At 35.5% G+C, this 18,151-nt stretch overlaps 1 protein-coding gene and 1 pseudogene across 1 annotated transcript; both read left to right on the top strand.

Moving 5' to 3' along the window:
* The first annotated feature begins 526 nt into the window (after positions 1-526).
* On the top strand, positions 527-3,810 carry OR5AC2 (olfactory receptor family 5 subfamily AC member 2). The gene has a single exon (XM_089910435.1). It carries the CDS (start codon positions 2,163-2,165, stop codon positions 3,081-3,083), a length of 921 nt encoding a protein of 306 aa, XP_089766561.1. The 5' UTR covers positions 527-2,162; the 3' UTR covers positions 3,084-3,810.
* Positions 3,811-5,816: 2,006 nt separating this feature from the next.
* On the top strand, positions 5,817-16,187 carry LOC111175810 (POU domain, class 5, transcription factor 1-like; annotated as a pseudogene).
* Positions 16,188-18,151: the final 1,964 nt, after the last annotated feature.

The raw sequence follows: 18,151 nt of genomic DNA on the forward strand, positions 1-18,151 counted from the left end.
AAATTTTACTTGTAATGAATTCCTATTTTTAATTAAAAATTTTATTGCTACCTACTAAATACAATAATAACATTTTTGTTGTTTCTCTTTTTCTCATCTTCACTATTAACAGGCTTATGACTATCAGTAAAACTATCTTTGTACATATATTAATATATATAATTGTATAAATAGGATGATAACATATATTGTGTTTTTATCACAAACACTTTTTTGGGGGGAATGCTTATCTCTCTCCTCCTCTCCTTTATTTTCTCACGTACACGAAGATCATAAATATTAACACCCTGGAGTCTATCGATTCACACAGTCGTTTTTTTTTTTTTTTTTTTGCGGTACGCGGGCCTCTCACTGTTGTGGCCTCTCCCGTTGCGGAGCACAGGCTCCGGACGCACAGGCCCAGCGGCCATGGCTCACGGGCCCAGCCGCTCCACGGCATGTGGGATCTTCCCGGACCAGGGAACAAACCCATGTCCCCTGCGTCAGCAGATGGACTCTCAACCACTGCGCCACCAGGGAAGCCCCCACACAGTCTTTATGTTCAGATGGTTATATACAAATATATATGTGTGCATGTGTTCGAAGACAGAAAGTGAGCATTTTAAGATTTTTTCTGTTTAATGTGATCATCTCATATATAGTTCTCTATATCTTACTATTCTCACTTCCTTATTAATTGTGAAGTTTTCCTTCAGTCAACTGGTGGGTCAATAACTCATTTTGAAATGACTGACATAATGTTGATTAATATAATTACACCAGGATTTGTTCAACCATTGCTTCATCCTGATTGGTTTTCATATTATTTCCAGTCTTTTGCCACCATGAACAATGCTGCAGTAGACTTTTCTTCCTATGAAATGATATGCTATTGCTATAGAATGGGTTGCAGACATGGATTGCTGGGTTGAAGAGTATGTGTATTTTATTTTTAAGAGACTGCCAAATTGTTTTTAAAAAGCTTAATTTATATTCTCACCAGTAAATGTGAGAGTGGCCATGTCCAAATTTCATTAAGCAATAAATTTTGCTAATCTGAGGAGTGAAAAGTGATGTCTTACTGCTATTTTATTTGCACATCTTGAGTATTGAAGGAGAGCAGGTTTTCCTACATTTTTTGAATATATGTTGACATATTTTTCTGTGACTCACCCATTCAATTCCATTTTCATTTTTCTATTGAATTATTTGACTTTTCTTATCAATTTGTAATACTTTTTGTATGTGATAGGTACTGATATTTCATCTTAATTTATTATACATATTTCTTCCAAAATTTTATTAATCTTTTACCTTATTATAGATTTGATATGTACTCAATTTTCATGAAGTAGTAGATTAAATATACCTATATATTTCTTTATAATTTATGGGTTTCCTACATTAGTCAAAAAATTTGTAATATATTTAAATTATATTTATTTTATGACTTTTCTCAGAGTGTTTAATTGTTTATTTTTGTTTTGTTATTTTTTTTTAACTTTTAAGTCCTTTATCTGGCAGCAGCTTTAAAACAGGCGTAAGAAAGGGAGTTATTCTTACTTTTTTCCTGATAGATAGGCAAATATAGTCATACTATTTATTGAATAAATCATCATTTTTCTCAATTGAAAAATCACCCATGTAATATATTAAATTCCAATATATACTTGAATCTGCTTTGGAGTCTTTGTTTTGTTTTACTATTATACTTTCCTACTTCCATGCCATATCATATTCTATATCTGTTCTTAATTTGAAGGGAGATGCTGTATTATTTAGAATGTGTGCTATTAGTTTTGATAACTATTCTTTAGCTTATTTAAATAGCTAGATTCTATACCTATTTTTAAAGATTTTTATATTAGAAGATGATTATTAAATTACAATCAATCTTTCCAAATTACAAAATAAGCTCACTTCTTTTATACAAGTCATGAAATCATTACTATATGTATATATATTTTTATATTTTTCCCCCTAGTTTATGGGACCAGTTTCCCAAATACTTATTGTTTGTAAAGAATATTTACTCAAGAATAAAAGGCAAATGTCCTGATTAGAGGGGATACATAAACAAGGCAGATATATTTTTTTCAAATAAAATGTGATTATTTTCATTGTCTTTCATTACTGTGTTCTTCACCTACCCTTTTACTGCAGTGATAGACTGAGTGAATATAATGGTGGCAAACAAGACACTGGTGACTGAGTTTGTTCTCACTGGACTTACAGATCTTCCAAGGCTGCAGGTCCCCCTGTTCCTGGTGTTCTTGGTGATCTATCTCACCACGATGGTGGGCAACCTTCGACTGGTTTTTCTCATCTGGAAGGACCCCCAACTTCACACACCCATGTACTTATTTCTGGGCAGTTTAGCCTTTGCAGATGCTTGTTCTTCATCCTCTGTGACTCCCAAAATGCTAATGAATTTCTTATCTATGAATCATATGATATCCCTGTTTGAGTGCATCTCCCAATTTTATATTTTTGCTTCCAGTGCAAACACAGAATGTTTCCTCCTGGTGGTGATGGCCTATGACCGCTATGTGGCCATATGCAACCCCTTGCTTTATCCAGTGGTGATGTCCAATATCTTCTGCACTCAATTATTAGGTGTCTCTTATATTATTGGGTTTCTTCATCCCCTGATGCATGTGGGTTTGTTATTTAGATTAACTTTCTGCAAGTCCAATGTAATGCATTATTTCTACTGTGAAATTTTACAATTATTTAAGATTTCCTGTAGTGATCCTAGAATTAATATGCCCCTGATTTTCACATTTTCAGTTTTTATACAGTCTTTCACTTTTATGAGTATCATTATCTCTTACTGCTATGTCTTCTTTGCCATCCAGAAAATGAAGTCTGAAAAGGGCAGGAGCAAAGCCTTCTACATGTGCAGTGCCCACCTGCTCTCTGTTTCCTTGTTCTATGTCGCTCTCTTCTTCATGTATGTGCACCCTGGGCCTGGACCAGCTGAAAATCAGGGTAAACTATATTCTTTATTTTATACAATTCTAATTCCTCTGCTAAATCCTTTTATTTATAGTCTGAGGAACAAAGAGGTTATAGGTGCCTTGAGGAGAATAATGAATAAATAAACAGTTCTTAAGGCAAAATTCAAATTTGTTCTTCTCAAACTTTGCAAAATACAAGGGGTCTGTAGTTGTGCAAGTAAGCCTTGGCTTTATAATTTTAAGAGGAGGCGTGCCTAGGGTAGTTTCTGAGTACTGTCTGATAAAAGTCAACTTCAATGGATATTTGTTTCAATGGCAGGAGGTCTTCATACCACAGAAAACTGCATTTTTTTTTAACATCTTTATTGGGGTAAAATTGCTTTACAATGGTGTGTTAGTTTCTGCTTTATAACAAAGTGAATCAGTTATACATATACATATGTTCCCATATCTCTTCCCTCTTGCGTCTCCCTCCCTCCCACCCTCCCTATCCCACCCCTCCAGGCGGTCACAAAGCACCGAGCCGATATCCCTGTGCCATGCGGCTGCTTCCCACTAGCTATCTACCTTACGTTTGTTAGTGTATACATGTCCATGCCTCTCTCTCGCCCTGTCACAGCTCACCCTTCCCCCTCCCCATATCCTCAAGTCCATTCTCCAGTAGGTCTGTGTCTTTATTCCTGTCTTACCCCTAGGTTCTGCATGACATATTTTTTTCCTTAAATTCCATATATATGTGTTAGCATACGGTATTTGTCTTTTTCTTTCTGACTTACTTCACTCTGTATGACAGACTCTAGGTCTATCCACCTCATTACAAATAGCTCAATTTTGTTTCTTTTTATGGCTGAGTAATATTCCATTGTATATATGTGCCACATCTTCTTTATCCATTCATCCCATGATGGGCACTTAGGTTGTTTCCATCTCTGGGCTATCGTAAATAGAGCTGCAATGAACATTTTGGTACATGACTCTTTTCGGATTTTGGTTTTCTCAGGGTATATGCCCAGTAGTGGGATTGCTGGGTCATATGGTAGTTCTATTTGTAGTTTTTTAAGGAACCTCCATACTGTTCTCCATAGTGGCTGAACCAATTCACATTCCCACCAGCAGTGCAAGAGGGTTCCCTTTTCTCCACACCCTCTCCAGCATTTATTGTTTCTAGATTTTTTGATGATGTCATTCTGACCGGTGTGAGATGATATCTCATTGTAGTTTTGATTTGCATTTCTCTAATGATTAATGATGTTGAGCATTCTTTCATGTGTTTGTTGGCAGTCTGTATATCTTCTTTGGAAAAATGTCTGTTTAGGTCTTCTGCCCATTTTTGGATTGGGTTGTTATTTTTTTGTTATTGAGCTGCATGAGCTGCTTGTAAATTTTGGAGATTAATCCTTTGTCAGTTGCTTCATTTGCAAATATTTTCTCCCATTCTGACGGTTGTCTTTTGGTCTTGTTTATGGTTTCCTTTGCTGTGCAAAAGCTTTGAAGTTTCATTAGGTCCCATTTGTTTAGTTTTGTTTTTATTTCCATTTCTCTAGGAGGTGGGTCAAAAAGAATCTTGCTGTGACTTATGTCATAGAGTGTTCTGCCTATGTTTTCCTCTAAGAGTTTGATAGTTTCTGGCCTTACATTTAGGTCTTTAATCCATTTTGAGCTTATTTTTGTGTATGGTGTTAGGGAGTGATCTAATCTCATACTTTTACACGTACCTGTCCAGTTTTCCCAGCACCACTTTTTGAAGAGACTGCCCTTTCTCCACTGTATATTCCTGCCTCCTTTATCAAAGATAAGGTGTCCATATGTACGTGGGTTTATCTCTGGGCTTTCTATCCTGTTCCATTGATCTATATTTCTCCTTTTGTGCCAGTATCATACTGTCTTGATTACTGTAGCTTTGTAGTATAGTCTGAAGTCAGGGAACCTGATTCCTCCAGCTCTGTTTTTCGTTCTCAAGATTGCTTTGGCTATTCGGGGTCTTTTGTGTTTCCATACAAATTGTGAAATTTTTTGTTCTAGTTCTGTGAAAAATGCCAGTGGTAGCTTGATAGGGATTGCATTGAATCTATAGATTGCTTTGGGTAGTAGAGTCATTTTCACAATGTTGATTCTTCCAATCCAAGAACATGGTATATCTCTCCATCTATTTGTTTCATCTTTAATTTCTTTCATCAGTGTCTTATAATTTTCTGCATACAGGTCTTTTGTCTCCTTAAGTAGGTTTATTCCTAGATATTTTATTCTTTCAGAAAACTGAATTTTTAATGAAAAATAGAACAGCCTTTTTAAAACAAAGGATTTAGAATTTTCAATGTTTGACTCTGTAAATTCCTTCTAAATTGATATAGTAGTTTGTAATTTTGCTGTGGCAGACATTTGCATGTTTCTTTGTTTGAGTTTGGTGTGACTGAGTGAAGATAATTGTCTACAGCTTGCATATCAAAACTCTTGCTGCTTCTCAACTGTTCAGAGACTCAGATGAAGTGACTTCTTGGAGGAGATTGTCCGTAAAGAGGAAAATTTCTTTGTAATAAAGAAAATGTTTAAAAAGCACAGAATATAAGAGACTGGTGGATTTTACTGGAGAATAATGGAAGCTGGGATAAAATAAAAAGTGAACTACTGAACATGGCTCAAATATATGCAAGTACATAGTGCATTTTATCAGGAAAATTATAGGTAATAGTGGTATTCAAGACTTTGCAGATATTAAAAGATTTCAGAATATATTTCCTCAGATATTAGCAGTCTACTGTATTAATCTTTACAATGTTTAATAAGGCAGAAACATAACTTTACATAATTTTCACGCTTCTTATAATCTCTTGCATGTTTACTATTTAAGTAAAAATAATTTATTTCTGCAATTACATGATGCAACACTTCTTCTTAATTCGGGTAAGTGCCAGTATGGAATGGTTCTCATTTCTGAAGTGATTGTAAAAACTTACAATGTAATATTTATTGTTCTTTCATTGACTGCTCTGTACGGAACATGTAGTGACTTTCTCTGTTGGCCATCTCCTAAATTTAAAGGAATTCTAAGGTAGAAAATGTAAAATTAGTTTGAATTTATATCATCATTGGCTACCTACTGCTGTTGCAAAATCCTTAGGTGACGACCTGATACTGCTGATCAGTAAGGAAGAATTAAAAGGAAGAATTACATATAGAGAAAACCTGATGTATAGACACAACAGGTATGCAAGGTAGGAGGATGCAAGGCTGAGAACTGAAGCCAGAAATGCAGCTCCACTGCCCTGTCTTAGACTATCTTCAGGGCACAGAGAGTACGTGAACTTAAAATGATTATATAAATGTAATCGGCCATCTAAACATGCAGTAACAAGAGGAATGAACACATTGAAGCCAAATGAATTTAAAAATTCTACAAATCAAATTAGTTCTGGGAGAAAACTGTCCTTGTTGTATAAGTGGAAGAATTTAATAGGGGCATCTTTGGTGCTGATAGAGATCAAATTATCTAATCCATCCATGCTTCAGCAAGGTGTCCTGTCCTCTCTTCAACCAGATAGGGAGAAAGGGTTTAGATTTGTGAAAAAGAACAGTTATTTCAAAGCACAAGTGCTGTAAAGCCATATAATATTCAAACTCATTAGAAAAATCTCATATATAGAAGAATTTCTTTTTTGAGAGTATTTTTGGAGAGAAATGACCACTGGAGGGAGTCTATTGTGTATTTACATCCTCTAAACTGGTGATTCTAGAATTAACAAGTTAGGCTCACTCATTCTAAAATATAGCTCATCAAGCCATTTCCTAGAAACAAAGGAAATCTTGGATTCCTAAGCTAAATAATCTGCAATGGATAGCACTGATACTATAACAACCACAAAAGGACTATGCTCCTGGCAAACAGTCCCAGATTTCAGGGTAAAGAGAGGATCTCTAAACTTCTAGATAGAGAGACTGGGTTACTAACAAAGTAAAGGTAAGTACAGTAATATTTGATTTCCCATTTGTTGCACTGAAAGTACAGAGACAATGGAACATTTATAAATTACTCAGAGAAAAATGGGTTCCATGAATAGTGTTATAACAAAGTGTGTACAGAGGAATTTTGAATGGCCTTGCAAACTGTGTGCACTGCTTAACTCAGGGGCACTATTCACAACACAATATTGTATTGCTGGCTGCCCTGTGTACTAGACACCATAAGCAATGACCCAATGGATGATGATGATGTGACTGGGAAGAGTATTTGCTTAGATTTTTAAAGACTACAAAACAAATTAAATAACATTCCATCACTATTTTAGGGGAGTTTTGGCAACTATCAGAGGAAACTTTATTCCAATTAAAAGGCCCTAATGTTAAGTGTTACATAGTATAAATTGTATGCCATGACTCACTGTGAAACACTGTTTTCCACTTTTCTAATACTGTAAGAGCAATTTTCATCATTTCTTTTGTTATATGTGGACAAACCTAAATTTAAGGTTTTTGAGAATGGGTTGCTTGAGAGGTAGTCTGACTCACTATAATAGCTAGTGTTGAATGACTCATTCAATGTGAGTCACAGATCACACTGTCCATTGATTCCGATATATTCCCTGTTACAGATACTGTTGGTGCCTGCCCATGTCTCTTCTAACTATACATCTTCATCTGAGGGCTTTCTCTGATGGCCAGAGGCATTTAAGGCAGATTGGAGGAACTGGGAAATGACTACTGTTCATAGACTCTCCCCCAGACCATTTACCAACCAATGATTGGCAGGAGTTGGTGAATAAATACCCCAGATCCTTCGCCCTTTGGCTGATATAAATTTGACATTCATGCTCTATACTGGCTCATGGTGTTTCCAAAAATGATTAAGCTTGATTGCCCACAGTTGTAACTTGTTTGGTAAATTACCCTTTATCGGCTGCATTCCCTTTCCTGTCTCACTTCATCACTTTCTCACTCATCAACTATTCACAAATAAATTACTGCACTCAAACAATGTCTCAGTCTGTGGCAGAACACAAACTAAGATACCTAACCCTTTTCCCCTAAGGTAGAATTTAATGCTTTATATAGAAACCAGGCATACATGTACTATACTATTTCATATGAAGCGATTATTACTTTACAGAAATCTCAATGGTTGGCGGTCCTCTCACTACTTTGGATATGCCCCATATATCCAGATGTTATTCAGATCTAAGCAGAATCTTAGAGTGATTTTTCCTTTTACCTCATACCTTTAAGAGTCTGACCCCCACCACATACATATACAATACACTCTACCAAAGTTTATAGTCAATGTCCATTTTAACTTGGTATCTGAAATATACACTTCACCTAATAAAAAGAATTTAAAGTTTTTATAATTCCGGATATTTCATTTGTCCTTTAAGTGCGATTTACTTCCATTTTTATTGTCCTACACATGAAGACCAGACTTCAGATAAAACTTGTGAGACAAACAAACAACAACAACAAAAAAAAAAAAAAACAAGAAAGAGACAACCCAATGTCAAAAGGCAAAACAATCAAAAGAACAAGTGTCAGATATGACTCAGAAGTTGGGATTATCAGTCAGGAAATTTAAAATGATCATGAGTAATATGTTAAAGTTTCCATGCATGATCAGATTTAGAGAGAATTTAGAGCTAGACGGATAGAAAGTGTTTTTTAAGAGTCAAGTGAAAATGGTAGAAATAATTTTTTAAAAACATGAGAACAAACATAAAGGATGCCTTTGGTGAGCTCATCAGTAAATTAGACACAGTAGAGGAAACAACAGTGATGTTGAATATAGGTCAATAGATATCAAAATTAAACACAAAGAAAGAAAAGAGTAAAAAAAAACCCAGAATATTCAAGTACTGTGAAGGACTATCAAGTTATCTAACTTATGTGTAACTGGAAACTTAGAGGAAAAGAATGAGAGTTGGGCAGAAGGAATATTTGGAAAACATAATGGTCAAGAATTTTTCAAAGATAATGAAAGTCATCAAACGAAAGAATCAAGAAACATAGAACCTGAGGCAGAATAAACAAAACAAACAGAAACCAAATCATAAGAAAATAAAAACACAAAAACACCTGGACACGTTATATTGAAGTGGCTAAAAACCAAAGATAGAGAAAAGTTTGAAGGTAGTGAGAAGGGGGGGAAAAGTACACAGCCAGAAGATAACTGAGTAACTGAGTGACATATTTCAAACTGTGGGGGAAAGAGACCTGCCAACTCAGAATTTTACCTAACAAAAAATAACTTCCAAAAATTAATGTGGTCCAGGTCCCCAGCTTGGGGGACTTTCTTCCTCACTGCAGGATACCTACTTGCTTTTGAATTTTGCCTTTTTACTTCCACAGATGTAGGGGTAGGTGTAGGTGATGGGTCAGGAAGGTTGGAGCTGGGCTGGGTTGACCTTCTCACCTGGCTGGGCTTCCAGCACCCCGCTTCTGTGCCTCCTCCAATATGGTCCAGGAATTGGGCAGGGGTTGGAGAGTAGCTGAAGTTTTTGGGGTACTCAGTGCTATGTGAGTTCTGCAGAGGGATGGCATAATGGGTCCTTTAGGTTGGAATGGGGCTGGATCCTCAAGGCTGCTGGAAACTTCTCAGCCTGAAGTCTAGTCTGGGGCCAGGATTGAGAGCAACTCTGAAGGGGTCTCCCCCAAGCCTTGTGCTGTCTTCCTGGTGGCATGAAGCAGGACAAGGTGAAGCTGCAGCAAAACCTGGAAGGGTCTCAGGACATCAGGACTTTACAGGAGCTCCAAAGCAGAAGAGGATCACCCAGTGGGAAAGTATTTAGCCAAAGCAGCAGCTGCTGTTTTGAGACTCTGCAGCTCAGTGTCAGGAATGTGTGTAAGCTGTGTCCCCTGCTGCAGAAATAGGTGGAGGAAGCTGACAACAAGGAGAATCTTCAGGGGAAAGGCAAAGAGGAGTCCCTCCTGCAGCAGGCTCGAAAGGGAGAGCAGATAAGCACTGAGAACTAAGTAGCTTGGCATCAACAAGCACATAGTCTGAGTGTGGCTCTGTACCTGGTACCAGAAGGGCAGTCAATCAAGCAGGAACTACTCCCAATGAGAGTATTTTGAGGCTGCTGAGTCTCCTTTCATGGGGTCACCAGTGTGCTTTTCTCTGGCACCAGGACCCATTTCAGTAGCCTAGACTATGGGGGCTCTCACTTCACTATTCTGTACTCCTTGGTCCCTTTGACCTTTGAGGGTGAAGTGTTCCTTTTTGTCCAGCTCACCACTCTGGGCTTTCTCATGCATTCCAACTGAGGTGCCTGCTTTTCTCTGAGGGGTGGGGGCAGGAGTGAGGGATGAGGAAAGCAGGAGAAACTGGGGAAACAGGACCCTGAGATTTGTGCCAGGGCTTTTGGAGTTAGGTTTTTCATTCAATAAATAGGAAACATTCAATTAATTGGGAATATGAAGAATGGGAACAGGGAGTTTTGAGGGAAATAGTCAGAAGGAAGGTAATATTCATTGATGTTCTTGATTTTAAACACAATGTCAGTCATCACTTTGTTTTTAAATAAAGAAGCCTGGGACACAGTGAAAAAAAAAAGTGTAAAATAAAAACTTTTAAGACAAGAACCAAAAAAAAAAAAAAAATCATTACCCAAAGTGCTAGAGGAAAAAAAAATTATGAAAGGAAGTTCTTCAGGAAGAAGGAATATGATATCAAAGAGAAACTTGGTGCTACACAAACAAACATCTCTGAAAATAGTTAAAAAGTAAGGTTCATATAAAAAGGATCTTTCTTCTTATGAATTAATCTAAGAGGTAACTGAATGCCAAAAGAGTAGCAATATATCATACCTTTACAGATAAAAGTAAAATATATGATAATATAGCAGAAAAGATTGGAGGGAGAAATTACAATTTGTTAGATTATTGCCCTGTAAATGTAGTGGTATGATATTATTTGAAGGTAGATGTAATTAATTAAAATAATATATTGCATACCCTAAGAGAATCACCAAAAGATAGACAATATATAAACAATAAGCCAAATGTAGATATAAAATGGAATCATAAAAAAGTTTCTATACTCCAAAAGCAGGCAGGAAAAGAGGAAAGAAGAACAAAGAACAATGGAATGGATAGAAAAATATCCTGCAAAATGATAGATTTTAATCCAATCACATCAATAATTCATTGAATATAAATGGTATAATATACCAAATAAAAGACAGATTGTCAGATTGGATTCAAAAGCAAGATCTAACCACATACTATAATTATATACTGTTGAGAAGAAACACACATCAAATACAAAGACACAGATAAATTAGAAATAAAAGTATGAAAAACAGACATACTATGCCAACACTAATCAGAAGAAAGCTGGAGTGGTTAGCAAACAAAATAGGAATATTACCAGAGATAAAGAGGGACATTGCAAAATGATAAAGGATTCAATTTATCAAAAAGACAAAATAATACTAAGTCTGTAAGCACTGAACAATGGAGCTTTAAAATACTTGAAGCAAAAACTGATAGAATGGGAAGGAGAAAGAGACAAAGAAGAAAGAGACAATTACAGATTAAGACTTCAATACTCCTCTTTCAATAATTGATAGAACAAGTAGAGAGAAAATCAATGAAAGTAGAGAAGACCTAAAGAACATTATCAACCAACTTGATAGTTATAGAATACTATATCAAACAACAGTAGAATACACATTATTTTTTTAATGTGTGCACTGAACATTCACCAAAATAAACTCTATTCTGTGTAATATTTAAAATAATTGAATTAGGGGAGGGCCAAGATCATGGAGTAGAAAGACCCTGAGCTCACCTCTTCTTACAGGCCCACCAAATTTACAACTATTTACAGAACAACCATCAACAAAAAAGACTGGAACCTACCTGAAAGATCTTCTACAGCTAAAGATATAAAGAAGGAATGACAACAAGATGGGTAGGAGTCATGATATAGTCAATTCTCATACCCTCGGACCCACAAATGGGAGAATAATTACAATTGCAGAGGTTTTCCCAAAGGAGTAAGGGGTCTGAGCCCTACATCGGGCTCCCTAGACCAGGGGTTCGTCCTAGGAAGGTGAGACCCCAGAAAGTTTGGCTTTGAAGGTCAGTGGGGCTTATTTTAGGAGTTCCAGAGGGCTGTGGGAAATAGAGACTCAACTTTTAAAGGACACCACAAAATCTCACATGCACTGGGACCCAGGGCAGAAGCAGTAATTTGAAAGGAGTCTGGGTCAGACCCACCTACTGATCTGGAGAATCTCCTGGAGAGGCAGAAGGCAACTTCAGCTCACCTTGGGGACATAGACACTGGCAGAAGCCATTTTGGAGAGCTTGTTCTACCATGTGGACACTGGTGCTGGCATTCACCATTTAGGAATCCTCCTTCTAGCTTATGATCCTCAGGACCCAGCCCCACCCATGCCCACCAGCCCATAGGCACTAGTACTGGGACATCTCAGGCCAAGCAATTAAATGGGCAGGGACACAGCCCCACCCATTAGCAGACAGACTGCCTTAAGACCCTCTGAGCCCAAAGCCTGAATAGACAATTTTCCAAAGAAGACATACAGATGGCCAACAGGCACATGGAAAGATGTTCAACATCATTAATCATCAGAGAAGTGCAACTCAAAACCACAATAAAATATCACCTCATACTTGCCAGTATGGCTGTCATCAAAAAGAACACATATCACAAATGTTGGCAAGGATGTGGAGAAAAGAGAACCCTCATACACTGTTGGTGGGAATGTAAATTGGTGCAACCACTGTGGAACACAGTATGAGGTTCCTCAAAAAACTTAAAATAGAACTACCGTGCAATCCAGGAATTTCACTTCTGGGTATATATCTGAAGAAAGTGAAAACATTAATTTGAAAAGGTGTATGCACCCCAAGGTTTATAGCAACATTATTTACAATTGCCAAGATATGGAAGCAACCCAAACGTCCATCAACAAAGAAGATATGGTTTATATATACAATGGAATACTACTCAGCCATAAGAAAGAATAAAACTTTGCCATTTGTACAAACATGCATGGACTTGGAGGGCATTATGCTAAGTGAAATAAATCAGTCAGAGAAAGACAAATACTGTATGATATCACTTACATTTGGATTCTAAAAAAATTAAACAAACTAGTGAATTTAACAAAACAGAAACAGGGTCCCAGATATAGAGAACAAACTGGTGGTTACTGATGGGGAGAGGGAAAGGGAGAGGGACAGTATAGGGGTAGATGATTAAGAGGTACAAACTACTATGAATAAAATAAATAAAGTACAATGATATATTGTACAGCACAGGGAATATTAGCCAATATTTTGTAATAACTATAAATGGAGTATAAGCTTTAAAAATTGTGAATCACTAGGTTATACACCTGAAACATAATACTGTATATCAACTATACCTCAATTTTTAAAAAAGGAAAAAAAAGAAAACAAAAAAAAATTAAGGTATTTTGTATAGATACCAAGTCTTTGAATATAATAGCAAAACATACTTTGATAATTTTTCCATTTAAACGTCAATAATGGACTTTAAATAAAATTTTAAAGATTAAAAAATTAGAATGAAATAATTGAATGAATACAAACTATAAACCCATAACATAATTAAATTAGATATCAATAAGAGAAAGATATCTCTAAAATCTCCATGTATTTGGCAATTAAAAACCATCTTTCTAAATATCCATGGATCAAAGAAATAGTCCAAGGAAAATAAGAATATATTTTAAATTCAATGATAATGAAAATACAAATATTTAAATATGTGGAGTATAGCTAAGAGAACGTTTAAAGAGAAATCTATAGTATTAAATATGTACATTAGAAAAGAAGAAAGGACTGAATCAATGTTTTAAGCTTCCACATTAACATACTATAAAAGAAGAGCAAATTAAACCCAAAGCAAGCAGAAATAAATAATAAATATAAGAGCAGAAATCAATTAAATTGAAACAAAAGTAATAGAGAAAATCAATAAAATGAAAAGCTGGTTATTTGACAAGATCAATAAAATTGATAAGCTTCTAGCCAAACTGGCCAAGAAAAAAAGAGAAGAAACTTAAATTACTAAATGACAGAAAATGCAAACATCAGAAGAGAAAGAGAAACATTATTACAGAGGCTATAATGTTTAAAGGACAGCAAAGAAATATCTTGAACAGTTTTATGTCTGAAAATTTGTCAATCTAGATGAAGTGAGCAAATTCCCTAGAAAAAATATAAAATATCAAAGCTTATTTGATATTACCTAAGAATAACTAGGTAATCTGAATACTCATATGCTTTTTTAAAATTTGGATTTTTAGTTAAAAGTTTTCAAACCAAAAAAAGTCCAAGTCCATATATTTTATATAAAACAGATAAGCAGAAATAGCTAAATTATCTTCTAGGAGTTTTGGGGAAAAGTACCTAAACATTCTTTTTGACGTTCTAGAGAAAGATATAAGTGCAAGGAAAAGAAAGCAAAGTAAAATGTATTGCTACTCTGAGCCTTGGTCAAAATAAGACAGAATATTGTGGCCTAGACTAGAGGTCCAAGGAATTTTTCACTGTTAAGCCTAATCTGAATCTTGATTTCTAGCTCTGGTAGAGATGGAGCCAAAGGTGTACAAGTTAAGCCTTGGTGCACAAATCTGGCCTGCACTGGCCAGACCAAAGCCTGGTGGCCAGTTTGGAAAAGAAAGAGTGAAGTGGAGCTGGCCGTGTTTGGAAAGAAAAGTCCAGGGTGAGCTTATTTCTCCAGTCAGGAAGAAGAGATAATGGAGAAAAGGGAACCCTCCTACAGTGTTGGTGGGAATGTAAATTGGTACAGCCACTATGGAGAACAGTGTGGAGGTTCCTTAAAAAACTAAAAATAGAGCTACCATATGACCCAGCAATCCTGCTCCTGGGCATATACATGGAGAAAACCGTAATTCAAAAAGATATATGCAACCCAATGTTCACTGTAGCGCTGTTTACAATAGCCAAGACATGGAAGGGACCAAAATGTCCATCGACAGAGGAATGGATAAAGAAGATGTGGTACATATATACAATGGAATTTTACTCTGCCATGAAAAAGAATGAAATTCTGCCATTTGCAGCAACATGGATGGACCTGGAGATTATCATACTAAGTGAGGTAAGTCAGACTGAGAAAGACAAATATCATACAATATCGCTTATATGTGGAATCTAAAAAAAAATATGATACAAATGAACTTATTTACAAAACAGACTTGCAGACTTAGAGAGCGAACTTATGGTTACGGTTGGGAAGGGTGGGAGAAGGGATAGATTGGGAGTTTGAGATTGACATGTACACACTACTATTTTTAAAATAGATAACCAACAAGGACCTACCGTATAGTACAGGGAACTCTGCTCAATATTCTGTAATAATCTAAATGGGAAAAGAATTCAAAAAAGAAGAGATACATGTACATGTACCTAACTATTTTTTGTACATACATAATGGAATCACTTTGCTGTACACCTGAAACTAACACAACATTGTTAATCAACTATGCTCCAATATAAAATAAAAATTAAAAAAATAAAGTGAGATGTTACTAGGGATGTAACGTACAACATGATAAATATAATGAACACTGTTATACGTTATATATGAAAGTTGTTAAGAGAGTAAATCTAAGAGTTCCAATCATAAGGAAAAATTTTTTTTCTATTTAACTTTTATCTATATGAGATGGTGGGATGTTCACTAAACTTATTGTAGTCATCATTTCCTGATGTATTAAGTCAAATCGTTATGCTGTACACCTTAAACTTATACAGTGCTCTATGTCAATTATATCTCAATAAAACTGGAAGAAAAAGAAAAGTGAAAGAAAAAAGAAAAAAGAAGAGGTGACTGGCCTGTTTCAAGGGAGCATGCCTGGGGACTATTTAGCATTCTGTTAAAAGAAGAGACAAGCTATGGTAAATCAAAGCCACAGTCTGACTTTTAGATGCCCCCTAAGCCCACCCATGTGGTCCCACCAGAATCTTGTTACTTCACACAACACATTAATATCTCCTTACTTTGGGAGAAGGAAAAAGGGAAGTGCAAAAGGGATCAGAGTAGGAACTTGAACTCCCTTCTCACTGTTATCACTCCAAATATAGTAATCAGGAATAGCAGGTTGCAAAACTGTATGTATTTGCATAATTTCTTTATCAGAAAACATGCATGTTTGTATAATATATGATAGAAAAATTTTAAATATTCATACTAAAATATTAGTAGTATATATTTCTAGATGATTATAAAATATTTTTATTACTTAGCAGTATTTTCAAATATTTCTGTAATGGACAGTTTTATTTGTGAAATAAAATAATTTTAGAGTGAATGGAAGATATTGACAAAGATTCTGTCATTGATCAAACTCTACTCAGGTTCCTTTGAGCTCTTTTTCAACCAGACCTGATTTTTGGACTTCCATATTCGTCCCTGAATTGTCCAGTTTTAGCAAAACTCCTGCTAAGTCTGACCAGTACCCCTATCCTTGATATCTGATCATCCTTGATACATAATTAGGTTCCTTATCCTCCACCATACCCCAGGTGATGTCTGATCACCCTAGACTGCCTTCAGCAATACTATGAGGTGGGTTTATCCAGAATCCCCTTACTTCTGTTGTTTCTTGGTAATTTTCCATCCACTGCCCCCCTCCCTGCTCCTTGGCTATAAATACCCACTTGCTTATGTTATATTCAGAGTTGAGCTCAACATCTCTCCCCCACTGAAGTGGTCCCTACACCTAGTAAAATAGCCTATGCTTGAATAAAGTCTTCCTTACCATCTTCAACAAGTGTCACTGAATGATTTTTTCCTTAATAGCATCCAGATTGGATGAAAAGAAATAAATGTATTTTAAACAGATAATATAATAATCTATGCAGAAAAATCAAATGGAATCCACAAAAAGCTACTACAACTAATAGATGAGTTTAGCAAGTTTCCAGAATACAAGATCAATATTCAAAAATCAACTACACTTCTGTATAGTGGTAATAAACACTCAGAAATTGAAGTTTAAAATACTGTGTACAATTATAATAAGCATATGAAAACTTAGTTTTAAATCTGGCAAATAATGTGCAAGACCTATAAATGGAAAAAGAGCAAAAGCTTTTCTGAGGGAAATTAAAGAATACCTAAATAAATGGAAAGATGGGTTAGAGGATCCAATATTGAAAAAATGTCAATTCTCCCCAAATGCATTTATACATTTAATAAAATTCCAATCAAAATTCCAGCAGGATTTCTTGTAGATATTGACAAGCTGATTCTAATACTCACATGGGAATGCAAAGAATATAGAATAGCCAAGACAACTTTGAAAAAGGAGCAAAGTTAGAGATCTAACACTATCTGATTCTAAGATTTAACATAGAACTTTATTATCAAGATAGTGTGGAATTGTTGTAAAGATAGACAAGCAGATGAGTAGACTAGAATACAGTCCAGAAATAAACTCATAAATACATGGATAGCTGATTTTGAACAAAGCTGAGAAGGTAATTCAGTGGAGAAAGGACGGTCTTTTCAACAAATGATGCTGGAACATCTGGATACCTATATGAAGAAAAATGAACTATAATCCGAATCATATACAAAAATTAACTCAAGATGGATCATAAACCTAAATGAACAACCAAGAAATATGACATCAAAAGCACAACCTATAAAAGAAAAAATATTCATAAATTAACTTCATTAAATAAAGAATTAAATTAAATATATTGCTGTTAAAAATTGCTAAAATGAAATGACAAACCACAGAATTTCAGGAAACATGTTTAAATCATATATCTGATAAAACACTCATATGTAGGATATGTGAAGAACTCTCAAAACTCAAAAATTAGAAAACAAATTTTAACTACTGAAACAGTTAAAAATGGGCAAAAAAATTTGAAGAGACACTTCATTAAAGATGGCCTACAGATGTCAAATAAGGACAGAAAAATTCTTAATCATCATTAGCCATCAGGGAAATGCAAATTAAAACCTCAATGAGATACCACAACCCACCTGTTAAAATAACTGAAATTGAAAGGACAATCCACTCCAGAAGCAGCAGACCTTTGTATCATAGATAGGCAACACAATAAATAAGATAATTACACAAAATTGAAGGGGGCAGTAAATTTACGTCAAATTTTCTTTATGTTAAAAGTTCCCTCGGCACATTCTAGTTATCTCTGCACAGCCTACTGCTTACTCAGCCCTTCTGCAGAGT

This window comes from Delphinapterus leucas, chromosome 4, assembly GCF_059928025.1.
Source record: "Delphinapterus leucas isolate spDelLeu-1000000601 "Yukka" chromosome 4, BTC_Dleu_Yukka2, whole genome shotgun sequence".
NCBI lineage: Eukaryota > Metazoa > Chordata > Mammalia > Artiodactyla > Monodontidae > Delphinapterus > Delphinapterus leucas.

Coding starts and splice junctions, on each gene's coding strand:
- OR5AC2 (XM_089910435.1), top strand. CDS start 2,163: ATGGTGGCAAACAAGACACTGGTGACTGAGTTTGTTCTCACTGGACTT.